We start from the raw sequence: 27,683 nt of genomic DNA, 5'->3' as shown, positions 1-27,683 counted from the left end.
GGTAGGTCATGTCAGGTGGGGTTAGCGGATGGAGCCTGCGTTGTTGATCCATGAAAGTGTTGTATCATATTACACTGTTTTTTTTCTTTTTGTAAATATATATTAGAAGCCTGTAAGTTGTTACGAAGAATGCTTTTTGCTTCTTTTCCTGCTGTGGAGTGATAGCTGGAGAAAAGCATCCTAATGTTATATGGCGATGTATACCTTGATATAAGTGTCTTTACCTGCCGTGGTCATCTCAGTTACTGAGCAAAACAGGGACGAGAGTTCCCTCAGAGATAAATTCTCCCAATTACCTGTGTGAGGCCGTGCTCCCACTTGGCTCAGCAGTGTGAAAGATGCTGCTTGCTGTTCCAGCAAATGGTTCCAGTGAGCTCCTTGCTCAGTGGTGGTGGTGACTGTTTATGAGGATGAGGACAAAAGCATGCCACACATTATTTTTTATTTTTTCACACCTCCACCCCTAATGATGCTGGTGACAGTTGGTGATGCATCATAAATGATGAGCTATCCATGGTGACTTTGAACTTTCCTCCCTGCTAGTTAAATTCTTCACACACGTCTGCTGGTAAGAATAAACCACTTTGAAAGAGTTTCAGAAACTGCTTGGAAATGGCTTATTTTAGAAGCATTTGTTTCTTTAGAAGTCATTACGATGAAAGTGCGGATTATGAAAACATTGTCATATGACAGCAGCTTCCTTGTGGTTGTTCTCTGAGAGAACATCCATGTTGGAGTCAGTTGTTTACATCAGCCAGAGCAGAGTGGCATTACATTCCGGCAGGCGGTGTCTACTCACATTTTTCTCTTGTTTTCTGATGGTCCTTTTATAAAGCTTATTTTAGAGTAATGAGATAATGTTGAAATTCAGTAATGGCATGGGTTGTTAACTCCATAGTTTTCCCAGTACGCATTGGACGTACTTGGAGAATGGAAGTCAGAAATGCTCTTTCAGGGATATTTTACTGTTCCAGGCAGCTGCTTCTTGCAGCTGATGATGCTGTGGTCAGTACATATGCTTTAAGGAGCATTTTTGGATGGTTGGTTTTTGTGTTCATTTCTTGAACAGATCATTATGGTGAAGAAGTGCCTAATGTAGCCAAGGAAACGTGCACGTGCCTGCTGCCAGCCCCAGACATTGAGGCAGATGCACGCACAGCACCAAGGTGAGAGCAGGAGGAGGCTCTGCAGCCTGGCTGAGTAGCAAAGCAGAAACCATCTCTAAGCAGTCTTCAACTTGCAGGCATTAATTGAAGCCATTGGGAAAAGTAGCACAGCTGGTGGGTAATGAATGAAATAAGTCTAGAGGTTCTGGGTGGTAAGGGGAAGGCAGCTGACATGTTGGCTTTTAGGGGGGAACTGAAAGAAAACAGGAAAAAAAACCCGAAGAAGCCATGCAGAAGTTTTTTAAACTTTCCAGGCAATGCTCAGAAGAAGCATTTCAGAGAAGTGGAAGCTTCGAGAAAAGATGAAGTACAGTTTTGGATTTAGAAGCAGCAAGAAAACGCCGTCCAAGAGATGGGTGTAGAACAGGAATAACACGAACGTAATCAGGAGAGGAAGCTGAGTGAATTGCGCTGGATGGTGCAAACTGACCTCGGTCAGGGACATAGAAAAAAGACTCTCAGAAAGAGTGCCTAAGCAAATGAGACAGAAGTCCTGCCTAACTGTAGGAATGACTTCAAAGCCTTCAGTCTGTAACTGTGTCCTGTGTTCAGTGGGGAAAAGGAGCACGGTTTGGGTTGTGGACAGCATGGTGACAGCGCTTCTAGTGAAAATGATGAGATTTGGGTAGAGAAGGAAGAGTGCCTCTTGTGTTTTTTTAAGCTCATCTGAGCAGCATGCAGAGAAGCTTGGTGTGCTGCTGCATGCTTTGTGGATTAGCCTGCAGCTGATGTGAGTCCAGTTTTTACCATAACTGACAAGATTTAGGGAGAGCACATTTATGATTTCACATGTTACGAAGCCAAATACTGTGGGCTTGTCCTTTCAAAATATGTTTTCTATTTATTAGTAAAATGCAGAATTCGATTTTGATTTCAGAAGTCAGAATAGTGAAGATGTAAGTCCCCTAGAATATCCAGAGGCAAAGGAGTTCATTGTTTTCAATGCAGAAAATCAGAAAGGCCAAGAAAATCTGTTTTTTTTTTCCTTCTGTTTTAAAATCAGCTGCAGCAATTTTTAGTTTCCTGATGTTAGATGTTTATGTGCCTTAGAGAAGACCTTCAAAGTGAGCTTCTTACCGCCTCTGACACAGGGATGTAAGATGTTTGTTTTTCACTCTTCAAGGTGTTCGTGGTCATTTCCATTAATCTGAAAGCAAATGTCAGGGACGGCCCAACAAGCATCCATTCTGCCTCTATCAACACTGCAGTGACATCTCCCAGCCATCCCCTCAAATACCTTTTACCATGAAGCAGGAAATTGTGTGGGTACGTGTGGCAGCACAAGTGGGGATAGGGTTGTGTTCAGCCCGGCTGGACCCCTGGCGAATGCTTGGGAAGTGGGAGTGCATCTGCCTGCCACTGAACTTCATGGGCACAGGATCAGACTCTTGGTTTGCCAGAATAAACAACAGCCAAAAAAAAAAAAAAAGAAAGAAAAAGAAAACAACAAAATGAGACTAAAACAGTTTCAAAAACAATGAATAGCTTGCAATTTTAGGAATAATGTACTCTCTGAAGACCCTTCTTGGTGGTCACAGCAAGACATCTGGAGGTTCCTTCTGCAGATCAGCGTTAGAGTAGCTGAGGGAGAAAGGCAGAAGAGCACAGGTTAATTACAGACGCTTGAACTGTTTGCCCTTTGGTGGAACCCAGTGCATAGCTGTGGTCAGCCTGCCTTTGTCATCTTCAAAGGGCTATGAGGCATGGTGACGGTCAAGCCAGATTGGCATATGGAAAAGATTTCCCTGCAAGATAAAAGCTTCAGGGTAGTGTACGGTCTGCTGAAATTCTGCATTGCAAATTTGTGGAAAGAAAATGTTTTCTTTCTCATACGTATTCAGATTGATCCTTGGGTTTTGGGGTTTTGGAGGGAATGGGGAGGGACTCTGATCTGGCCTCAGTGGGATGATGGGGAAGGTTCGTCTCCTGACCCACACATTCTCTACGTGAGCAGATGATTTTTGGGAGGGAGTGCCACTGCACGGTGCTTCTCTTTTTTGCTGTAAATGAGTGAAGTGTGGAAAAGGCATAACATGAACGTTTTGCTGCTTTGTGTTGAGGAAGGGGCAGTCCACCCAGCCCTGTCTCTGCAGACCTTGTGAGGCTGCTCAGTGTGGGTGCACAGGCTTCACCTGGCACATCTCCCTGCAATCCCTGCCCAGCTCTTAGCTGGATGTGTTCTGCTATGGAAAGATTTAGCAGCTGCCTGCAGCACTCATATCATTAATTCTGGAGGCCAGAACAATGATCTCTCCCTGTTTAGCCACAGAACCCCTATTCAGAGAGGTTTGACTGATGTCATTTTTTCTGAAGCACGGGCTGAGCTGTGAGTGCAAGCGATGTAGTTTTGAGATCTTCTGTTGATTGTTGTGTTGTGAAAGGCTCCTGCTGACATCAGGGGCAGCTTTTTTCAATAGCTTGAAACAGTTCTCTTTCTAGCATCTGCTCAGAACTTCTTCCTGATATAAGGAAAGGGTAAGATCTGTATTATTCTCCCGAACATGGAAGACGGAGACAGTCTCAGTGTAAGTCTCTTCTAGCTGCAAGCAGCTGCAGGCTCCCCTACAGAACCTTTTTAAGACTCTTTGAGCTGTACAGGTGTGAGTTGGCAGAAGGCAAAGCAGAAAAGAGAGTTTCCTCTTTTTGCTTTAGTAATACGCTCTTGAATTTCTGCATTTTCATATTATCTCAGTAAGTTAGCTATCTTACACCTGTCTTTTTTAATAGATGCTTTTCTGCTGGCTGGGCAAGTAGAAATTAAATTTTCCAGGGTGGTGTTGGGTTTGGTTTGGTCTGCATGGAAGCTAAGTGCTGTGGCCTTAAGCTCTCCTCTCAGTCAGGTGTGCAGCAAATGCACATTCTGCTTTTGCTGCTGGTGACAGCTAAGATGTTCATGCATTATGCAAAATCTCTACCATGATTGACAAAAGGCAATCAAAGCAAACATCGTACAAACATAGAAACAGATGTATTAGGTAGAGGGGACCTCAGCAAAAACAAAACCCCCAGTTCTCTGGGAAGAATTGAATTGCTTCCAAGACAATTGTTGAAGAGCCGTCATTCTGAAGATGGAGCAGAAGCAATTTAAACAGGTAAAAAGATGCCTGCTTTGACATGTTCAGTGCCTGGGCTAGGCCCAAACTTGTGGAAGTTGCTGTCCTTCCGCTTCTATGGCTGTTGATGTCACAAGTGCTTAGATTGTGTAAGTCTGAACCAGAGAGCAGATGATGCCCACAGGAGAAGAGGGATGTTTCTGAGCAGCTGGAGGAGGGCATCTCCATTCTTGTGACTCAGGCCAGGGGTATTCCTGCTCCTCAGCAGTCTGGGCAGCGAGAGTGATGGAGGCCTCTCATTGCTGGAGGCCACACTTCCTTCCACAGAGGCCATGCTGATCCCCCTGTCGCAGCTCTTCAGTGGATGCTTGCCTTGGGCATCCTGTGCCCATTCCTGGAGCCCTGGTCATGCCCCTCCAGCTCCCTGCCTTGGAGGGGGGGCAGCTGCCAGACCCTGAGGACATTCAGAGTCAGGCTGGTCTGAGCACCTGATGGAGCTATAAGTATCCCTGCTCATAACAGAGGGTTGGACTAGATGGCCTTTTAAGGTTCCTTTCCAACTCAAACAATTCTATATTTCTATAACTCTGATTGCAAAACCCCATTGCTTTATTGTATTACCGAGGAGGAAAGCACTACCCCCTTCTGCCTTTCAGACTCAAGACTCCATTGTAACTGCCAGATTGTTACTAACAACTTGTTTCTTGATGACAGTGAAACATCTGAAATACAGCATTATTCTTGTTGCGTATCTCCCTCCCTTACTTCCTCTCAGCCTCCTTCTTTCCCTTTTAAGCCTTAATGATATTTTACTTAGCTGCTTTGTGTTTTGTCTGCTCTGTCTCATTGGGAAAATAAATCCCTTTTTAAATAATTGCTCTGGAAATGTTTGTGCACAAACAATGCATTACTTCACTGGTAGAGACGTTCTGGAAACAGACATGATCTGGGAGGAAAGTGATGCTGTTGGATTAACCCAATCAGCCTGCAGAAGAATGTATTTCATCTCTTTAAATTACACCTGCAGATAAATGGCTTTTAATGCCTAAGTGAATTAACCATTCATTACCAAAAATAAATGAATAGTTTCTTTCTCCACCATGATCTGATGGAAAAAATGATCCTGGGTATGGATTAATTTCCAGTTGCCATTCGGGTGACATATGTATGGCATTTTGGGGATGGGCTGCTATTTACGTAAGCATCTTGCAGTCTGTTACTAGTGCTTGCCTAGGTGCATGCGAAACATAGTTTTTACCTTCCATGCAATGTGATAGTCTAACAGCAGCATGGAGAACATTGCCATGTTTCCTTTCAGCATCGTGGTTGCTTCTGCAGCACGAAATGAGTAGTTCTTTTTGTCTGTAGTCTGCTCTAGGTCTTTCTTCTCAAGTTGGAGACTTTGACCAAGTGCTTCGGGCTTGTTTTAATTTCAGCGACATGAGCTCTTGCTAGTGGGAAAGAGACTGTGATGTATGTTTCATTCTCCATTTTTTTGCAGTAGAGATTGCCCATCATTGTGCCTGAATGTTTCCATATGTTAGGTATTTACAACAGAACGCATGTTTCCAGACAGTGAAGTTAGACTTAGAAATGTCCAATAGAGCAGCTTTGTCCCTTTTGTTTGGCACTGCCAGACTCCCACGACCCTTCAGTAAAACCTCGCAAATCCACTTCCACAGTGACTGCATTCATTTGGAAGTTCTCTGTATGAATGGGTGAGATGTGGTAGCTCTGCTACCCTTTAAAGTAACCTGTCCACTGACAAGGAGTGACAGACAGAAGAAGCAGTGTTCTCCACTGCTACAATGAGAGTAATGCTACACGAGCAGTAGTAATGGGTGTAACTCATGCCATTTGATGGCACTGGATCTAAAGGTGTGCTGAATGGTTGCAATTATTGCCATGGCAAACTCAGTGCATATGTGATATCAGAACTAGATATTTGCCTTCCGTGCTGTTATTGAGAAACTTTTTTTACTCCAGCAGTGCAATTTCAGATTCAATGCTATTAAGCCAGTTTAGCCAGTGTCATTACTTGGATTACTCTGATACTTATTGCTATAGTAATGAGTGGTGGATGCAAAGACAACCTTTATCTTGCTTGCTGGAGAAAGACATCAGGAGAACGGGCCAAGCTGGTGAAAATCAAGCTGCAGAAACTGCTGTAAAACATGTATTTTAATGCACATATGACAAGCAGAGCCTGCCAGGTATGGTTAATTTTGTATTGGCTTCCAAACCATTGACACATCTGGTAAGGGTAGGGCAGGAGAGATCCCTCCTCTGAGACAACTGATATTCAAGAGGGGAGACCACAGGGGAAGAGTCTCACTGAGAAGAAAAAGACTAGCAAACTCTCTGTGGTTGTTCAGAAGGATTTAAGGTAAGAGTACAAGGAGAGGCCACACCATCTGTCTGGAAAGTAACTTTACAAAAAAAAAAAAAAAATTGTATTTTCTGCTTCTTTTACTTAATATGGCATCATAGCTATTAACTTATTGTGGCACTATGAATCACCAAGCAAGTTAACGTGGGTCTTGGGAGGCTATCTTCATTTGCAGATCAAACGCATCCTGGAGCAGAAGGAGAAGACAGAAATGGGAGGAAATTGCATTGTAGAGATCATAACCACTTGAATTAATTTGGCTTGTCAGTATGTTTTGGTGAGCCATTCGGTGAAGCTCCCTGTCCCTTACGGAGCTCATTCTGCAGATGAGTGCAAAGAGAAGTTTGAAGGAGCTGGACTTGTTCAGGTTGTTTAGTTTGGAAAAGAGAAGGCTCTGGGGAGACTCTATTGTGACCTTCCAGAGCCTGAAGGGGGCTTACAGGCAGGAAGGAGACTGACTTTATACGCAGTCTGGTAGTGAAAGGACAAGGGGGGGTGGCTTTAAACTATAAGAGGGGAGGTTTAGGTGAGATGTTAGGATAAAATTCTTCACTCAGAGGGTGGAGAGGCCCTGGCACGGCTGCCCAGAGAAGCTGTGGGTGTCCCATCCCTGGAGGCGCTGTAGGCCAGGTTGGATGGGCCCTGTTCTAACCTGAACTGCTGGGTGGCAACCAGCCCTGAAGCAGGCAGTTGGAACTGAATGATCTTTAAGATCACTTCCAGCCTAAGCGATTCTGCGGTTCTGTAATAAGTTCAAAAAGTTACTGTGAATTTCTGAATAATTTTAAGGAAGAGAAGTACGTTGATGTAAAATGAATCTGTGCATCTCCTGTTCTAAGGGCCAATGTCAGAGGTGGTAAAGGCATAAAATAACAAGGACTTAAAAGAGGTAGTAACTTTCTTTTAGGCGGGGGATCTAGTGCCTTACAACATGCAAAAGAAAACCTGAATTTTTTGCAATAGTTCCTAGAAATCACTATAGTAAAGGAAAAAAATAACAGTACAATGTCCTCTCTTTTCTTAGAAGCATGAAATTGAAATGAAATAGAGTGCATCTATAGTTGTTCTTTTGTTAGCTGAGAGAAATTACTGAAGAGGGAAGCAACAACTCCATGAGTCCATAGTAGGTAACAAAAAATTCATGTTTGCACTGTGAAATCTCTCTCCCTCTCCTTTTTTATTTTTTTATTTTTCTTAAGAGGAAAACAAGATTTTTAAGCTAAAAGACAGAAGGCTGGAAGAGTTGTGTTACTACTGGCGATTCCATCTGTATGAGATGGAGAAATCACAAGCCCTCCATAGACTAAAGCAGGCAGTGAAGTATTAAGCGTGGTAGTATCAAACCAAGCCTGCTGGTGCAAATACATTGTGCAAAGATGTGGCTCAATCTGTTGGGTATGAAGACCTTGCAGAGTGCAGGGAGCAGCATGACCTGTCTCTTCCCTAGATACTTTCCCTGAAAGTGCTTGGCGTAATGGGTGTGTGTGGCAGAGCTTCCTCATGAGGGGTCATGCTATTGCCATCACTTCAGCAAGTGGTGCAGTGAAGCAGTAGATGTGTATGTGATCATTACAGCCCTTCCCTGGACCAGGTTTCTGTGTTTTCTTGTCTTGTAACACTGCCATGGGAGAGCCATGCTTTTATTTGTGTGTTGAACATGCTCAAGCTTATACACAACATTTGTTTGGCAAAGGAGGCTGCTGGAGGTGAGTAGTGCCAGATGATGGCTCTCTGGATGGCAAGTCAGAGGATGCCACGTGAAATGTGGAATGTCCCTGGAGTGACATCTGGAAGTGGAACTCCATGTATCAGATATTTCTCTAATCTTGCCTTTCTAAAAGTTGCTTCAGTTTATTTTATTTTTCTTGACTTTCCTAGCCATCTGGGGTCAATTAGTACTTAAAACTGTCCTCTTTACAACCGCAAGTTAGGCTTTAATTCACTAGAGATGGACAGGGAGAGTAGCCTTGTTTAGCTGAGCCAAATACAGTAGCTTCAAGATCATGCTGAGTCAGTATCTCTTCAGTTGCCTAATCCAGTCTGCGGAGAGAAGCAGTGGTAGGAGAGGATGCTGTGATAGGTATCAAAGTTGAACAGCTGTAACAGTGCCAAAAATCTGATATGAACCGACCCAGGAGGCAGGCCCAAATTCTGCAAACACAGCTGGCTTTTTTGAAGGTCATTGCAAGAGGAGGATAATTATTTTTGTCATTGCAACGGATATTTCAGAAGTAGTTCCATCAGTGTTTCTCTGGTACGTAGCTGCATTTCTCCTAACTAATTGAAATAATGACGGAACTACATTGCTCCTCTTTTCAGCGCTCTCGGATGGGTGATCCAGAAATTGTGATGTTTAATCATAATGTGTTTAAGAGCCACGTTTCATCTGGTGAGATCATTGGTCCGTGCGTTAGATATGTGCTACTCTTTTGAGGGTCAGCAATTTTTCAAAGTTACCCCAGAATACAGTGTGTTACCATAAATGACTTCCTAAATGTTGTATCTGTGGTGAAATTCTATTTGCTGGAGTTGAGTAAGTTTCATTTTACTAACTTTAAATAAGTGTTGAGTGTCTTTCCCCACTTGGTTAGTTCTCTCAGTGGTATCAGCAAAAACAGGAGCGCCTATCAAGAGAAGGCAACACAGACTGTTGCATGCGATGTTTCCAGTTCCAGTGTTTGGGAGTGATATGTGGGAAGCTGTTTCCAGATTTGGGGATTTTTTTTTTTCAGTGTTGTAGGCAGTAAGCCGTTAAAACCTCATTAGTAAGAAGCCACTCCTGCGCTTTTGTGTTTCGGACTTCCTTTTTAGCAGAGATTACATTTTTGCCACAGTGCTCCTGAGTGGAGTTCATTGGGAGATCCTGTTGCCTTTATTTGCAGTTCTTGAAAAACACGAGGCTGCACCCAGAGCTCACACGGGTATTAAGTTAGGAGCCACCTTTGTTTGCTGTGAAAGCAGGGTCCCCTTTGCATTTGGTTACTGCTGAAGGAGCTGGGGAGGGTTGGGGGCAGGGAGAGAGTCCTTTTCTACAGTCTGATCCACTTTTAGCAGGAATGCTTTTAGGAGCATAACCATTTGGCAGAAAGTCCTCATCACTGCGTACCTTATGCTCAGGAGGTTGAATAGATCCAGTACAGTGCAAAAGCAGTAGTGACCCCATCCTTCATGTCCCCTGTCCCCTTCTGTCTTTCCACTCCTATGCATTTATAGGCTTTGTTGGCTGGGCAGAGACAAAGAAGCAACCAGTTTAATGACATGAGTGGCGTTCCAGATATCGTGGGTGAATCCTGCTTTGCTTTAATCTTTTGCATCCTGCATTTTTTTTTAATTGTACCAGTGGGAGGCACCTTTTGCCATGCCAGATGTATGCAGAAGAGTCCTCCTTTTCCTGCCTAAGGGAGGGATCAGTGCAGTGCATGCAGTGAAAATGCAGCTAGGTGGGTGCACAAAATGGTCACAACAAAGTGTTTTCCAGTGATCCTGTGTTTTCAGTTTCCTGGAAAGATGATGAAAAGTGACTGCAGACATATTTTCCTTTTGTCGGTACTAAAGTACTCAGGACCTAGTACAAGATTAGGCTTTCTCTGTTCGTGGTTTACTACCTGGAGCTAGTTAAAGGCTAAACAGGTTTAAGATTTTTTTTTTTCCACTTTTTTCTTCTGTTCTGTGGTGATCCCTAATTAAAAAGGAGATGATAAAATTCTTTTTTATGTGGCAAGCAGAATTCTGAGCATACACCTGATTTTGTTCAAGATAATCGTCTCTGAAGCCTGCGTCATGTGTAGTGTATTTTGTTCTCCAGTATGCAAGAGTGACAACGTTTCAGGAGCAAGAAAGGAGAATGTAGGAGCAAACCGTGAGCTGCTGTAAGGCATAAGCAGGGTCGTTGCTACTCTTCAGCATGTTTTAAGAAGGGTAGAAACAGAGGTCTGATGAGGTGTTATTTGGGTTAGATTTGTGACAGTATTTCTCAGCTAATTTCCTCGAGGCTGTTGATGAAGTTTTACTGGAAGTCACTCTCTTCTTGGTCAAGTAGCAAAACTTCCCTAAGTCAGAATGGCAGCAGTTTCAAGTTGACGTTGCAGTGATGTTTCCTTCACCTGTCATGCACAGTGGAAAAATCAGTGAATTTCAGAAAATAGACCAAAAGTCTTTTTTGAAATGGAAATGGGAAGCCTGAAAGATCTGCCGTGTGGTTCTTTGATTTCCAGTGAAGGTTTTCTTGGAGGAATGCTAAATCTCCATTTTCTGTCCTCTGTATGAGCATAGTAGTAAAAATTTGGAGCAAGGAGTGGAAAGAATGAAAGGCTGCTAGCAAGAGATGAGTAAGAAGGAATAGGGGTCACTGGAAAGCTATATAAAGATGGGAAAAATGATCCTAGAGCTTGGAAGGCAAGCCAGGCAGCTACAAGTGATGTCAGGCATGCTGGGATGTGTTGAAATGTGAAGCAGGCATTTGAAGATAATGCTTTTTGAGAAGGAGGAGTAATTCCCAAAGTGGTGTGTGAAGGCTGAGTTTGGACTCAGGGGCTCACAAAAAGACAGAATTGACTCAGAAGAGCACGTGGAGCGCAGCTTACCTGCTCCATGCTGTGTAAGTATGGGCTGGCTTTGAGAAAAGGGACCAGGAAAGCTGCTAGCTTTGGCTGTGTGCTTGCACCGTGGTCTGAGTTTAAAAAGTACCGATTAGATCAGGGGTCATTTTAGGTGTATTTGATGAAGGCTGAGTATGCTTTGCGGGGGTGGTTTTCCACCGTGACTTACAGAGTAGGAAGTGGTAGATGCTATGAGCAATAGGTCTTTCTCCAAAATCCTTTCTGGTGGCTAGTCTGTGGGCTGCATTGTGTACATGTTGCATAACTGTGGAAAAAAATTAATAGCTGCAGTAGCATAAGTCTGGAATTTTTAAGTGGGCTTGATTTCGTGGCCATTTGCAGTTTTCTACCCTTTGGTTTCCTTTGCACATAGGAATAGAAACATGGGCTGAAGCTGATCTAAGCCTTGATAAACATGATGGCTAAGAAAATAATTTGTTTTGTTGTATCATCTGATCAGCCTCAATTCAGTATATTCACCTGCAGTATGTGTCTGCCAGGAAGGATAAGTATGGTTGAAACCTATGATAAGTTTGTCATAATCCTTAAGCTGAAGAACGTTTGTTATCACTGAAATGTAAGACAATGACAGTTGAGAACCTGAGGGTAATCTTCTGTGAGGCTTTCCTGTTCTTCCTCTCAGTGGGGAAAAAATGTTACTGTGACTGTAGCACTCTCAAGTGACCATCTATCCTTAGACGTGTGCAGGGGCTGCTCGTCAGTCTTCTTGCTGTGTGCAGTTTCTGTGAGTTCTAGTTTGTGTGGTCAAGTGAATTATTTTGTTGTTCTGGACCAAATTACATGGTGCCCTTTGAAACTCCTCCTGTGAGTCTATTGTAAATGGCCATGTGAGCCAGCTGGGTTGTGCAAACTCCCAGACTAGTTTTGCAGCAGCTGAGGGGCTTGGGTGTTGACTGCATATCCAGTTCTCACGTTATTCTCAATCATATGTTTTCTTCTTGCCAGGAGCAAATGCCAGCATGACTAGGATCTGAGGAGGCATCTCCGTATTCCTACCAGAAGTTTGTGGCTTCAGAGGAGGGGTGCAAGGACAACAGGAACATTTGAGCTAAAATGGATATCCCCACTGATTTGGTGCCATCATCCATGATGTCCCAGCCTGAGGTGATTGAGGTGAGGAGATCACAATGAAACTCAGGCAGCTGAGGTCTTTTCTGATTTCTCTGTTGAATCCCTTCCTTTTTTTCTCTCTGTTTTGAGTCATCAAGGAAATTTTCCCTGAAACGTTGTATTAAAGACACTCATCATATGCTAAGAACGTTGTTATACTTTGAGGCATGACACGGTGTTACACTGCTATTTGTAGAAGAAAAGATATGGCACATTACGATCTTTATTGTTTCCACATAGGTGTTCCCTGCCATGTGGTTTGATTTTACTGTGCGTAATGAACACAGAGTAGAAGAAGGTCACGATGGGGTTCACTTGGAATAAAACCACGGGAAATTTCAGGTTCAGTGCTCTAATCAGGAGGGCTAAGGTTTTAAGCCAAAACCAGCAATAAAATTAATAATATACTTACAATTACTAACAATTACTAATCTTACTTTCATGAGTCAAAGTGCGTGCTTAAGACTTGATATTTATAAATGCCTAAGTGATTTCTTCAGCTCCATGCACTGAGCACCACATACTTGTTCCTCCTAGTGAAGTAAATATTACAAGCAGAAAAGGAGATGTTAGTAATGCTGAAGGTTTCATCTCGGAAAGTCCCTTTGACTTTACACCCAGGTGTCTGTTGGAACTTAAAACTTTCAAGGATATATACTTTACTGAACATCAAACAACTGGTTAAGTTAGGCAATACCATCAGAAAATTGGCAATCTAACATTTCTTTTTTTCTTTCTTTCCTTTTGCTAGAGAACTTTTGATTCAGGAGAACTGAATCTCTTAGCAGTGAGCACTGAGGAATGCAGCAGTCTGCAGAGATCCCTGAACCTCTGCGAAGCTGCAAAAAACGTAGTAATGGGTGGTGGAGCTGAATCCAAAATCTTTTTTAGGGAGAATTCTTTGTGTTCCTTTTCCTCCTGGATTTCAGATGAAGAACTAGTACATTTTAAAACTATTTTTGTTGTTACTCAAGTCCATGTTAGGGTCAGAAAAGGATTTTGTCTCTTTGCAGTAGGTCAGGACACCTGGCAGGAAGGAGATCCTGTATGGCCGTGTTGTGAGATGTTTGGCCACTCATGAACTCTTCTGTCTTTCTGGAGAAGGGCTCCCCCAGACCGTCTCTGAAAGGCACTTGTACCGCTGTGTCCATGGGTTCTCTTCTCAGAAGCTTCTTTGCATGTAAGAAATGTGCGCAGCTGTTCAGGGGTTGCTGTGCAGGATAAATGCTTTCTTGAAGAGAAAGTAAGGTCAACTGCAGTATAAGAACGAGTGGGAGAAAAGCTATCATTTTTAAAGGGTTTGATTGAAAATGGCATTCTAAACCACATGGTCACAGTTCTGTTGCATTTACCATAAGTGCACGCTTTGGCAGTATGTGCAGGGACGTTCTACTGAGTTATCTTGTACAGGATTTGGATCTCTAGACCAAAGGCAAGAGGCAAAAACTAGACATTGGAAGGTAACATGGATGGGGTTAGTTGGAAATACTAGTGATAGGTGGGCAGTTGGACTGGCTGATCTTAGAGGTCCTTTCCAGCCTTGGTGATTCTATGATTCTTTGGCTCTCCCTTCCATGTCTGGGTTTCAGAGGCCATACTTCTGTAGGATTTGACCTGGGAGCAGAAACAAAATGGCAACAGGAAGCAAAGGAATGACTTGATATCTCGGTGTGGGTTGTAAAATACTGTTCTCTGAACCTCTTATTGTAAAAGCAGATTCCAGATGGTTTCACAGATGATATCCACATGGGAAGATTTAAGTGCGCGTGTGAATTCCCCACAGATTTCAGTAAGCCGGGCTGGATATGATGGTAACAGGGCTTTAACCTATGTAAGGAGAAATGGCTCCAAAAAAACAGCCTGGAGTCTTGTGTTGCTGAGGAACATTTTTTTAGCAGAAAAGGGCATTGTAACTCATCTTAAGGAGAGGATCCTTGGATGGAATTACTGAAATGAAGCAGTTTCCTAGTGAATGGGCTCGCCTTTAGCATCTGTGCTAAATGAGCATTAAAATGAGCTTTGGTTATTGTTTAGGAAAAAATACATTCTGTTAGAATGCCATCTTTTTTCTGCAGCATGTTATTTTTCATTTTAAAACTGAGTAGATACCACAGTCAGCTGCAGACGACATTTAGGGGCTAATGTTTTAAAGATTAAAAAAATAAAACAACTTGGAAGTAGCCTTGCATGCTTTCTACATGAGCTAGATGGCATCTCATTTATTATAATAATAAATAATAAAAAAAAGGTGTTTTGCTACTTTACTTCAATGTTCCTTTTTTTTTTTTAATCTTTTAACACTGATTTTTTTTCTTTAGTGTTACCAGGATGGATGGTTTCCTTTCATTTGGACACTTTAGCATTAGAAAAAAGTATGTATGTACTCATCACAGAAACAAATACTCCTTTGACTGTCATCAGCCCTTTAAGTGCATACGGACAAGCAAGAATAGGCTGTTACCACGCGGGATAATCCCAGAGACCTCATCAGTGCTTTTCATAGTCCAGAGCCCACTCTGACAGGTTTTGGCTTTGGCTTGATCCTACAGATGCTTGTGGTGACACCACAATGAGGAATTTTTTGCTAATTTAATTGAAATTGGCATTTTTCATGTGATTTGTTTTCTGGGTCAACAAAAAGGCTCAGATTTTAGGAAGGTTTTTGCAAGTTGCTTCTTACTACCAGGTGTAACGTTGCTACTACTTTCTCTCTGTCAGTCTGTCAGCACTGGAAGGGATTTTGATCCATCTCTGCCAGCCTCTACTGAAGCAACACTTGTTTTCCACAGTAACGTCTCTTGATATCCTCCCACACACTGATCTCTCTGAAGCTCTGCTCCAACCTTCTTTCCCTCTCCAGCATTCACCAGAGATAAGGACTTAATGCATCTTGGCCATGTTTAAATGTGAAGGATAAATAAAGTTTCAAGGTCATTTGACTATCCACAGCTGAGATCTGGAATAGAAAATGGTCCTGAGACAGCACTCCCAATATATCAAAGAAGTCAATTAAAAGAAAAATGGCCATATTTAACAATTTTTTTTTTTTTGGTTATGGAGTTTTATTGTAAGACTGAATCTATTCACGCTGTTCCCTAAGAGAGAGAAACACCAAAATTACAAAACTTTCTGTTTTTTTAAGTTTCAGGATTTTTTTAAATTTTTTTTATTTTTTGCAGATCTGACAACTTCATTCTTCAGCTCTGTATGTGCAAAAAGAAACCTGATTGGTCTGATAATGCAGAAAAGCAGAAAGCTAAAGCAGCCTGCAGGAAACATTTAGTATCCCTGAGGGCTTTGCATTTTGCAAAGAGGAAACACAACAAGTGGTGATCTAAACAGAGCAATTTACTCTGTGGAGTGATTAGTATCTTCTCTTCTTGTGAATGGCATGAGATGAAATCTGCCATAAAAGCTTTGAAGAAGAAACGATGTGAGCTTTACTTGTTTAATGAAATAGGGACTTCCAACAGTGTTTCAGAAATGCTTAAAACAAGAAAACAACAAAATTCATCACCCTCTCTTTGCTTTTGCCAGCAGTAGATTCTACCAGCCAAACACTAGAAGTAAATGAATACATTTAAATAACTGTCCTGCAGCTGTTCCAAAGAGAAACCCAAAGCAGATTCCATTATAGTATCCTTTCATGGCTGTGTGGTTATCAGAGCCAAAAACCACTTCTTCCACTCAGTGCCATTGAATACTTCTTTATTTTCCCTTCCTTTTGTAGAAATTGGAGTTGAAGAGATTTAAGCTATCTGTGCCACAGAATGGTCATCCTCGGCAGCTTTTTCCTCTTTACAGTGGTGCCTGAGAACAGGCTCTTGTAGTCACCCATTTCCCCAGCAAAACCCAACATGTTTCATATTTTGCATTTGCTGCCCAAATTTCTGCAGTTGGTACAGGCACTGCATTTCTCTCCACTTCAAAGTGAGTAAACGGATTGACCTCCATACCAAAACAGACCTCTGGGGGTGGTAATTAAGGTAAAGGAGAGGACAAAAGGGAGATGGTCAGACAGGGAGGAGCAACCAGTCTGTGATTAGAGATACACCCAACTACAGGGAGACACCATAGGGAAAATTTAAATAAAAATATGCATTTTTCTGCCTTTTTTTGTGATAGTAAATGAAATAGTCTGGTTTTAAAGTACAATTCCAGTTTGTTCAAGATGGACCAATAAAGGCAGCTTCTTAGTACAGTATGGTCATGTTACTAATAGGGAGCCCATTTCCGACTGAGCCCTGAGCAAGAAGGACTTTTCTTCTTGTGTTTATTCATTTTGCAAGAGTGTATCAAAGCAGAAGAAACCCAAACTATCCAATGTATATTTCAAGTGAAAAGAAAATGTGTTTGTAGCAGTAAATGCAGGACAGTCTTCTTCCCATTTTGAAATCTTGGTTTTCTGCCCACAGTGAAATGTGTAGGTCTCGTTAACATAATTCTGAATAAGCATTTTGCTTGTAGGCTAACCTCTCCCAAGTGCTTGCATTACTGGTTTGCTCTGTGAGGAGTGATGGAAGGTGTTCCCTGGAGATGGAAACAGCCCCAGTAGCCTCCAGAATTTTTTCAGCATAGAAGACCAGTCTTTCAGCTGCTGGAGCCAAAAGCTCATCCCCAGCTTGGCTCGTGGAGCACCAAACTGGGCCTGAGGGACGCACATTGTGTTTCATTATGCATGGGAACTCAGTTGGGATATTGGAGGCGTGGGGTTTGTGGAGGCTTGTTCAGTTTGTTTCTTGTTTTGTTATGTTGTGTTTTCTTCTGTTTTCCCTCTGGTTTATTCCACTTTGAAGGCTTCTAAGGCATCACACATAGAGCAAAAGCCTTTTCCTCCTGGGGCTGGTAGGTCTGTCCTGAGCTGCCCTTGATGCAGGAATAACTAAGCAGGTCAGATGTTGGCTGTGATGATCAAGTGGCGAGTTAGGCTGGAGGGCATCGGGTGATACATTGAAGAAGTCTGGTCTATGTCATAGCACAGATTATTTTAAAAGTGTAAGAGGCAGTATATTGCAGTCGGCATATTAGCTGATGGAATGTAATCACCTTGCTGTGTTTCCCACAGAGCCAAGAGGTAGTGGGCCTGTACTAGGCCTTGCTGAGCTCTCTCTGACAGGGGGAAGGGACAGCTGGAAAGCTCAAGCAGTCATGGAAGCTCCTCCAGAAAAGAGTGAAACTCAAAGAGCTTTGCAAAAACCCATTACATAGTGTGCATGAAACATTCACTCTCAGCATTCTGCAAGACATGCTCAATCCTGTCTTTCCAATTAGTGTGTTTTTGCAGTATCTCTGCATTATAGTGATGGCTTCCCCTTGAGAGGAGTTTGGAAGGCAGCATTGGGGCAGCAGAGAAGTGCTGAGTTATCTGGGAACAAGTAATCAATGCTCAAGCCATCCAGCTAATGGGAGGGGGAGTGTGGTGACATGGAACTGCACCCTAAATCGAGTGGTCCTGAGTTGGAAAATATCCATCAGAACGTGTAGGTGCAGCTTGGAAAGGATGCAGCTCATCTGAAAATGTTGGGTCTGTGGGAAAGGAACAATGGTACAGCAGGGCCTGAATTACTTGGTAAGTTACTGGAAGGATGGCTTCACTCTGTCTTCTGATGGATATTCTTTTCCAGTTCGGTTAGTTTTTTAATTTCCTAAATCTCCTTATGCAGTGACAGGAGTTGTATTTGCATGTGCGTGCTTCTGTCACGCAGCTGAAGAAAGGGCAGAAGTTTGAATCAAGGGAGTTAGCAATCTGGGGGCCTGTTGGAAAAGTGTTTCTCACCATCACTACTTTGCTCTAATGAAAATTCACATCTGAATGCCGTGACTCCTGATCTATCTATCCTGAAAAGTCATACTGTTGAGTCTAGGTATTTTAGACTGGCTAGTTAACTTCCAGAGGAAAAGAATTTTTAGCTTTTGCTGAACTTCCAGCTCCTGCCCGTTCTGTTTTTTTAGTCCTCAAAAGCTATTTTTGACCTTGATTTTGTAGTAATCACAGTGAATAAGCACTAAGGAAAGTCAACACCCTTCTTGGTTTTATAGTTCATCTGTGGAGGTTGTTGTAATCATAGCTTCCATCAGGATCCGTGTCACTTGTGAATTATACCTTGCAGCAACAAAACTGCTGCTTCTTCCAGTGTTGCTGGGTCTCTTTAGTGCTATGACTGCTTAGATAGGTTAGGTTACCCTTTTCAGGGGCAAGCTGCTGGATAGCCAAGGACTTCTCAGTTTGATTTGTAATAGCTGCAGCATCTATTAGATCTGAAACTAAGCAGTAGAATCAACTAAGAAAGCATTCTTAAGATGTTGCCAGTGTCTCTGTGTTATTTTTTTTCTTAATCATGTCACAGCAGAATTAAAGGGATCCCCTTGCAAAGGGATTGATTTTCTCCTGCCTTTTCAGCTGTGAGAAATGAAAAACGTTCCTAGTGAAATGAGGAAGCGGGTTGCTGTCACTGAACCACCAAATCAAACATACAAGTTTTATTCCAGTCTATCAAATAATTAATGCTGTTCTGGAAGGGGTATGTGAAGATCTACCGTGTCTTGGTGGTAGTGTATTATACTTCGTTTTACAGATATAAATAAATGCATGAGGCTATGATGAATCAGGAATCACAATCTTGTCTCAAGACTTTCTTGATTTTGACATGTTGGGTAAATGGCCCCCTATCAAATTCTACTTTTATCCTTAAAGGAAGTACCTTTATCCCTTTACTTTCAAACTTCTTGTTTACTCTGCATCCTGAAAAATAGGTTATGGTTTTCATTAGATAGTGGAGAGATTTTTCTTGCAAATTGGGTTTTTTTCTCATCTGTTACAACTTTATAAAAGTAAAGCCCGTGTATAGCCCAAGTTTAACAATTGCATGTTAGCCCAAGTTTAGCAATTGCAGCTTGAGAAATTATTCACATATTGATTCAGTTATTCCTAAATGTACTCTTCTATGCTTATTTTAAAGATATTCCTAATTGATACCCTTTTTGAGGATTTTGAAATTGGCAGTTTCCCCAAGCTTTTCTGTTCTAGCCTTCCTGGTATGCTGGTAAATTTCAGAGTATTTAGCTAAATTTATAGCATGTTATTGCTTCTCTCGTCAGTGCTTGCAGTTCTAAATGTAGAGCTGTAAGCCACTTATTGCTATTTTGGAGTACTAACCTACCATTCCCAATTCTGCTTTTCCTCTGAAATGTTTTCTGGATTTCTGGATAACACTGCGAATGATAAATATTATTTTTGGGATCCAAGGGCAACTACCTCAGAATTAAAAGCTCATCCTGTATAGGATGAGTCTCCTCTGAGTCTCATAAACTTCAAGGAGATTGCATGCAAGTTGAATGACTTCTGCAAATTTGAGGTCTCTGGCTTCCACTTGGCATATCATTCTATGCAGAACTGTCATCTTCCCCAGGCTTCCTTGCCAGATAATTGGCTTTTCATCTTCTTGTTGTGTTCTAGGTAAGAAAACAGCAGTGCGTCAAGGTTAATTCAGTATAAGGGGAAAGGAGAGAAGCAGACTGTGTTTGGAAGGGTTAAAATATTTTAAAGTGTTCTCTTGGATATGGAAACATTTTTGTGGCTTCCAATTTTTAAAGGCTCTGTAAGAGTCAGACCTTAGTATTCTAAGAATGTTCAGCTCTCTTTCTCTCAGCAAGAAATCAGTGTGCCCATCTTGGTGGAGGAGAGTCTTTTTCCTTTGTAAGTGAATTAAGGAGCTCTGCAAACTCTCTGATTGCAGGGGTTTATAAGCTGACCTTCTGCCCTTCAGTCACCTTGTGCTGGCTTCATTTGCACCCTACCCATCCCCAGGTGCACAGTCCTCCCCACTTGGGCTGCCTCTCACCACCAAGCTCCCTTCCCACCTTTCTGCTCTGGGCAGCCAATGCCTTCTCCACTCAGATGTCTTCTGCAAGAGGAGAAGGTGACAAAGAGCTGCTCACGTTAGAACATCCCATGGGCAAGACTGCCCCACGCCTTGGTCCGGTTCCTTTCTCCACTCTTTCAGCCATGCTGGAGGGCCGAGGGAAGCAGAAGGATGGATCAAGCTCCAAACACTGGAGATGAAGTCACGTTTCTTCTCAGTCTTCCCACTGCCATCCTGGTAACATGGCTGGGTACCACCACAGGAGAGGAGCTGAGGGGACGCAGGTAGCAGATAGTGGCTGGAGGTGCTGGTGGCAAGGCAGTATTCTCACCAGGAGATGAATAGGTGTCGGCTGTAGAAGCAGTGTGAGTTTTATTTATTAAGTGCTGGTACCAGATTTCCAGGTCTGTGTGCACTGTGTTGTGGTTGCGACTGGGTTTCGCATTTATAAGAGACTTAACCCCACGTACTCAGGATTTTCTTGTTCTTTGACTTGGGACAACTGTCTCAAGTATTAAATCAACCTCTTATGGTTAGAGGAGGCTTTGATGTCAGCCTGCTGTTACTCCCTTTTCCTTTATCTATCTTGTTGGTTTATAATTCAGATGTTTTCCTGCATGGATGTGTCTTTGGGGTTTAGTTAACATAGGCAATTTGCAGCTCCGTTTGTTTTAAACTTCTGTTGAGATATACTAAGTGGATGAGGTAAATCTCGGGGCACTGCACATCTGGCTTACCCAGGCAATGAAACACAACTGAGTGAAACTTCAGGAAATTAAAATATAAACTTCCCTGCCCCTTTTCCTGCAGGGACAGGAGAGGGGCTGGGTCTGCCTGCTTGCCCGTGCTGTTGTACAATGTTAACACTTTCAGTACTCAGAGGTGCATTACATTTCCTTTTCCTTGAGCCTTTGCCTCCAGACAGCAGCATCATGCGTAAATGGGATGCCTTGGGATCTCCGTATGCTTGTGACCTGTGAGGTCAAAACTTTCCTGTAGGATATCTGCTGGCATCTGAGAATGCTGATTGTCTGGAAGTCCCCTGTCTGAAGTTTGGTCAGGGACCTGTTCCTTATTACTCTTGCAAACGGGCCCATTTATGACAGCACCTGGGAACTCCACTGGTGGACACAAATCAGCTCCCAGTTCAAATCTTAGAAGCAAGCACCTGCACAACCAAGATCCTGATACACTACTTTTTCCCCTAGGACCGAAAAGATTGCTCTTAAAGGAGGATTCCAGGTTTTAGATTAGCACAGCCTGAAGACAGAACTTCTTTCAGAATCCTTTACACCAGCAGAGCATTTTGGTCCCGCGTCTTCAAAATGAGAGAAGAAAATAGTCAGCCTCATGCTGTTACTCCAGGGTTATTCAGGCAATGCCCTGTTTCCAAACCTTACAGGGCTCAGTCTGTAACATTTTACGTACTCTTATGTGCATTGCACTTGTTCAGCCCTGGCTTGGCATTCTGCGAATGAGACAAATGCGCTGCACTTGGTGCGTGTTACAGTGAGCCTTGTCTTGTTTCACATTTCATATGGGGAGAGCAGGGAGGGTGCTACAAAATCAGGGCAGTATTTCAAAGTCTAAGCCCGTATGCAAAATAAAACTGAAACAAGGGAGAAAGGAAAGGAGTATCCACCACGTTCCAATTTTCTGCATTTAAATTATGTGTTCTGCCAGGTGTTATTTGCCTCTCTCTGCAGGAGCAACAGCAGAGCGAAAATTGTCAAGTACAGGCAGCAGCCAGCTGCAGGAAAAATTTAGATCAATAAACACATGGACAAAGAGAGAATTTATTCACGATAACAAACATTCACTAGAGTTTGGAGTCCTGACCTCCTCTGCAATTGAAATTGTAAGACTGCATCCAAATATTCCTATAGAGGGCAAAACCCAGGTCATTCACATAATTAATGCAGATGTTGGCAAGCTTTTATAAGGGCCACTAACTCATTCCTATGACTTCCTCCCTCCCTCAAGGCTTCTTATACTTGACCTGTTATTACCACACAGTCCTTAAGTAAAGAATTAAAGCCAGATGTCTTGTAGCTAAGTCTCCCTTTGTTAAGTATGCCTTGTAAATCAGTTTTTCTGGGCAGTAGAGAAATCCTATATGAGAACTTTTAAAAATTCTTAAATAATTAAGGCTGAAAGGTTTTTAACCTAAGAGTTGATGTGTCCTGGAGGAGCAATTTAAGTTTTATCGTCAGTGGGCTGAGAAATACGATTTACTCTAGTTCCTAATTATCCTGGGTTTGCAAATGTTTCTGATCAATGTTTAGGTTAGAATTAAAATCATTTTTAGAAGAAAACTTCTTCTGTAGCACAGATCTAGCTGTTATATAAGCATTCGGGTTATGGGTGGAAAGGTTTGCATATTGCTTCATTGGAATTAGCGTAGTTGTGTTGACAAATAAGTGCAAATGAAAGCAAAGAGAAATAGCGTTGAGTAATTCTAAGGAAATCTTTTGTCAGATACTACTTTAACTTGAGTGCCATTACTAATTCTGTTTCCTAATTGTGTATAATTTTAGTTTCAACCTTAAGGTTGTGTTAGCAAAAGCATTTCCTTCCGAATGGTTGGAGCAGTCCAAAAGTTGGGGTTTTTTTTGTTCGCTTGTTTTAATGAGAAGAAATTCTTACATTTCGACGTTGATGTGTTATTTGTTGGGGAAACTACCTGCTTTCTTGCTAAAACTCCTCTGTTTTTGCATTGAGAAAAATAAAAATGAATTTCTGTGAGTAGAGTTTTGGCAGAAGTAAAACCAGGGACAGGTCTCCCGAGTCTCTTCAGACAGAGACGTGAACTTGTTGGTTTTCTCTTCATTACCATTTCATCCTTGAGTCCTTTCTGATAAACCACTCTAAACAAGGAACCAGTACGTTACTCCGAAGAGTTTCTTTTTGTGAGATTTGCCTTTTGGGAATTGCACTTTGAGTAATTGATTATAAAACAGCAACAAGAGATGTCCCTGATGGAGATCTGAGTGAATCAAAACCTCCTGGGGAGCGCAGCAACTTTTCTTCCTCTTTGAGGAACTTGTCATACTTCACAGCTACAGCCAAACAATGCTTTTATGCACTCATAACATAGTGTTCTGTAACAGAGTTAACTTCTTTTAATTATGAATTGCATGCCTGTCTCCCTAAGTGAGTTTTTCAGCAGGTCTGTCTGGACAGAAGCTCTAATGTTTATTATGTAATTTACAGCTATGTCAGAAATCATGCTCACTCCCAGAGCAGATGGAAGTATATCTGGTTGCAGTCACTAGACTCCTCAGAGCGATAGTTTGTGATTTGTGGAATGCTGTTTGTTCTGAAAAAGTAAATTTGCTCTGAAGCGTGTTCCCTTTCTGCATCCAGTGCCTCTCCCTGCTCTCTGTGCATGCCTTGTCCATGGAGGCAATCATATGTTTTCAGTTCTGATGTCGTTTCTTTTTCTCTCTTTCCCCACCCCCCCTCTTCTTTCAGTCCACAGCCATGAGTGAACCACAGTGCTACTACAATGAAACCATTGCCTTCTTTTATAACCGGAGTGGAAAATATCTAGCCACTGAATGGAACACTGTCAGCAAGCTTGTAATGGGCTTGGGGATTACCGTCTGCATCTTCATCATGCTGGCCAACCTCTTGGTTATGGTGGCTATTTATGTCAACCGACGATTCCACTTTCCTATTTATTACTTAATGGCCAACTTAGCTGCTGCGGACTTTTTTGCAGGGCTGGCCTACTTTTACTTAATGTTTAACACGGGACCTAATACTAGAAGACTGACCGTAAGCACCTGGCTTCTCCGCCAGGGTCTCATTGACACTAGCCTGACAGCCTCTGTGGCCAATCTGTTGGCCATCGCTATCGAGCGGCACATTACAGTCTTTCGCATGCAGCTACATACTCGGATGAGCAACCGGCGAGTGGTGGTGGTAATTGTTGTTATCTGGACTATGGCCATCGTAATGGGCGCCATACCAAGTGTCGGATGGAACTGTATTTGTGATATCACTCACTGCTCCAACATGGCACCGCTCTATAGTGACTCCTACCTGGTCTTTTGGGCTATTTTCAACCTGGTCACTTTTGTGGTCATGGTGGTCCTATATGCTCATATCTTTGGGTATGTCCGCCAAAGGACTATGAGAATGTCCAGACACAGTTCTGGACCTCGCAGGAATCGGGACACGATGATGAGCCTCCTGAAGACTGTGGTCATTGTGCTTGGTAAGTGTTTACTTTGTCCCCTCTACTTTCCCCCCTCTGTTTCTTACCAGGTGATTGCAGTAATGCATGTCCAGCTTCTGGGAGGTCGGCATCATTTGGAAGATGTTAGAAGAGGTAGGGGCAATAGGAAGCCCCAACATTCATTACTGTGTGGGTATTATCAAGCTTTTATGAAAAAGAATATCAGAGATGTGGTCACCCAGCCGTGTAACATGAAACTGATGAAAATAACAGGACCTTGATATGTAAGGGCTTTTTAGAGCAATACAGGTTTAAAACCTTTTCTAGCAGCTTGTCCCAGGCACTGTTCACCTATTGGAATGGGAAGATGCCAAATGAGTATGTTCCATTATACACTGAAATACCTGTTCTTTCCTTTTCTCACCCTAAAAGTGATGTGTGTAGTCAAGCAGTATTTTGTGTCTGAAATAAAAGAAGGAGCTACAGGCTCTTGTTGAAGGGATGCTCAACAAGGAGTAATGGCCTATAACCTGAACACAGGCAGTTCCATACTAACACGTGGAAGAACTTCTTTACGGTAAGGACGGAGCACCGAAATACATTGCGCAGAGAGGTTGTGCAGTCTCCTACTATGGAGATATCCAAGACCTGCCTGGATGCCTACCCTGAGTGACCTACTTTAAGGGTACCTGCTTTAGCAGGGGGGTTGGACTCAGTGATCTCATGAGGTCCATTCCAACCCCTACGGTTCTGTGATTCTGTGATTTCACATGTTAAACAAGACTTCATGTACAATATGCTCAGGTCTCTGCTGTATGGTTTGGCACATCTAAAGTACCTGCCCCTTTATTTATAGGAAAACATACCACATGAGGTATTGGTACAGTTCTCTGGAGGTCCCTAAGGTTCAGGGCTTGGAAAATGAGGAAATATCAAGCAAATATCGTAATGCACTTTAAGTCTAAAGGTTTCTGTCTTTTTGGACAAGTGTATTTGGTTTGATCTCGGGCTCTCTGCCTTCTTACACAAAAGCACAGCCTGGATGGTGGGTACCGCTCCCTGGTGATTTTCTGTGCAGTTCCTTCTGTTCTTTGTTGCAGCTGGTGATGGTGAGCTGCAGGCAGGTAGGGATGGTGTGAATTATCTCTTTCTTCAGCTATGTACCTACTCATGAGGTCCTTCAGCATGGTACATGGGTCTCTTGCAATGCTAGTCCCCTGTTGTGCGGTAAACTTGGCCTAGTTATCCATAAGTGCAACTGTCCCCAAGTCTGCCAAGACCTAAACTTAGCCAGAGTTCTTGCTTTGACACCCTGAGTTTCATGGCTTTAAACTGCAGCTTTTGATTTCTAGCACTTAATACCTTCACAAAGAAGATAGTTGACTTTTATCATTGACATTACGTCAGTGCGACAACAGTGCGACAGTTAAAGAATGTAAATGCTGTTTTGTCAGTTAGTAATATTTTTTTAGGCACAGTGTGAACTGTGTAGTCGACTGACCTGTTCACCTATTGAGAAGCTAGTCCTAAGTGTCCTGTTTTATTCTTGGGGAAAGAATAACTTCACGTTTTGCATAGGAACTGTAGGGATGGGTAAAACCTCTTGTGATTTGGACAGCTGCCTCCCTCCTCACAGAAGGCAAAATGAGGTTAAGAAAATTAAGGAAAAAAAAAAAAAGATTTTGTCAACTTCTTTTTGGAAATAGATCCTTGTTTCCTCTTCTGAATAAATTGCTGTTCATACACCAGTGAAGTATTTCCTCTGAGGAAAAGGACTATTTCAAGCTTTAAAAAAAATGAGTGGGGGATAGTAAGCACTGATATAAGTAAAATGCATTCTTGCAGAAATAAATAAATACAAGTGACTGAATAGACAGCACACTGTAGTTATTATGACGCATGTGTGGGAATAGATGGCAGTGTAGTGACTGCATCCTTCTCTGTTCTCCTTTGGTTAAATAACATTCACTAGACTGAAAGTGACTCGAGCTTAAGTGCTACTGGAGTTCAGCAATATCTCTGATTCCACATTTAGATTCTTTCAAGTAAAATTTGTCAGTACTGCAGGTAGTGCATGTGATGTTTTCCAAGCAGAGCCTTATTTCCTATCTCTAGGTTCAGTGTTATGCTTTGCGGTAGCACCTCTGCTAATCTGCATAAGACACCACTTGTTGCAAGAGACAATGGGTCTTTTATTAAATCTTGAAGAAAAATGAATCTCCAGGTGGTTTGGTTGGATGACTTCAGTCACAGAGTTAACAAAACCATGCCTTCACCTTGCTATTGCCTCTCAGGCACGGCTGAAGATGAAGATGGGGGCAACCACAGAGGCTGCGGTGGTTGAATGTTTGTACATCAGGGCATTTAGCAGATGACCAGCTGAGCCATGAGAAAAGCTCATTAGCTGCCACCAGCACTCCAGTGCTGTCCCACATCTCCAAATAATCACTTCCAATGGAAGTTTGCTTTCTGGCTCTAAGCAGTTGGAAGTGCTGTCTAGGTAAAGCCTGTGCTCAGAGGAAACCTGCAGCAACCCCTGATGCACTGGTGCTCTTGCGCTGCTTGAAGTCTGCTTGCAAATCTGGTTTACAGTTTTCTCAAGCAACAGACTGAATTCCCAAATGTGGCATTTCCCGACCACGTCCTTCCAAAGGCATTGCTGCAGGGGCAGAGTTTGTTTCTGCTTTGGCAAAGGCAGTAGAGGTGGGTGGATCTCCAGGGCTGCCTGCAGCAGTGTGCTGAATGTTAATCTCATGACCTCTGCTTTTTTCTGCATAGTGAGCCGCTGTAACAGAGAGGAAAAGACCCCCCTGCCTTCCTTAATGATGCAGAGGAGGCTAATAACATCACGCTGGAGGCAGACACCAACTTTTTCTGAAGGTAGAGAGAGGAAAGGCAGTTTTGGTGTGTGAGCAGCTCTGCTCACAGACTGAGTGGGGAAGGAGCTGGAAGTGATTCCCACTGTGGGACCCCTGAGAGCCAAGGGAGGCCGGGAGCTGGGTATACCTGTGAGTGCTGGCAGGTGGAAGCACACACATCCTTGCTTTAGGACCTTTGTTAGAGTGCTTGCATCGAGCGCCGTGTCTGTGGCTGTGCACAAGAGGCCGATTGTGCATCAGGAGCAGTCGGGGTCTGGCACCCAGCATCATCCCAGGGTGCCGAGTCCTAGGAACACATCAGAGGCAGAGAACAGATTTTTTTTTCCCCCTTTTTCTTTCTTTCTTTTTTTTTTTTTTTCTGCTCTTCTATTTTTGCTTTTTGTTGTGTGCTTTTTTTTTTTTTCCCTCCTCTTGAGTGAAAT

The 27,683-nt window shown here is 42.7% G+C and overlaps 1 protein-coding gene across 3 annotated transcripts in view; it reads left to right on the top strand.

The window, feature by feature from the left end:
* LPAR1 (lysophosphatidic acid receptor 1) overlaps positions 1 to 27,683 on the top strand; it is a 68,117-nt gene that overhangs the window by 11,620 nt on the left and 28,814 nt on the right. For 2 of the 3 annotated variants that reach the window (NM_001398430.1, NM_001115082.2), the window contains exons 2-3: positions 12,173 to 12,340; positions 23,674 to 24,421. In NM_001398430.1, the coding sequence (NP_001385359.1) occupies positions 12,281 to 12,340; positions 23,674 to 24,421 (808 nt within the window). In that variant the 5' untranslated portion in view covers positions 12,173 to 12,280. The remainder of the gene's footprint in view (positions 1 to 12,172; positions 12,341 to 23,673; positions 24,422 to 27,683) is intronic. The other variant, NR_174095.1, reaches the window with a different exon arrangement.

Source organism: Gallus gallus, chromosome Z (assembly GCF_016699485.2).
Source record: "Gallus gallus isolate bGalGal1 chromosome Z, bGalGal1.mat.broiler.GRCg7b, whole genome shotgun sequence".
In the NCBI taxonomy this organism is placed as follows: Eukaryota; Metazoa; Chordata; class Aves; order Galliformes; family Phasianidae; genus Gallus; species Gallus gallus.
The sequence above is the reverse complement of the archived record's forward strand: the minus strand, read 5'-3'. Positions and strand labels throughout refer to the sequence as shown.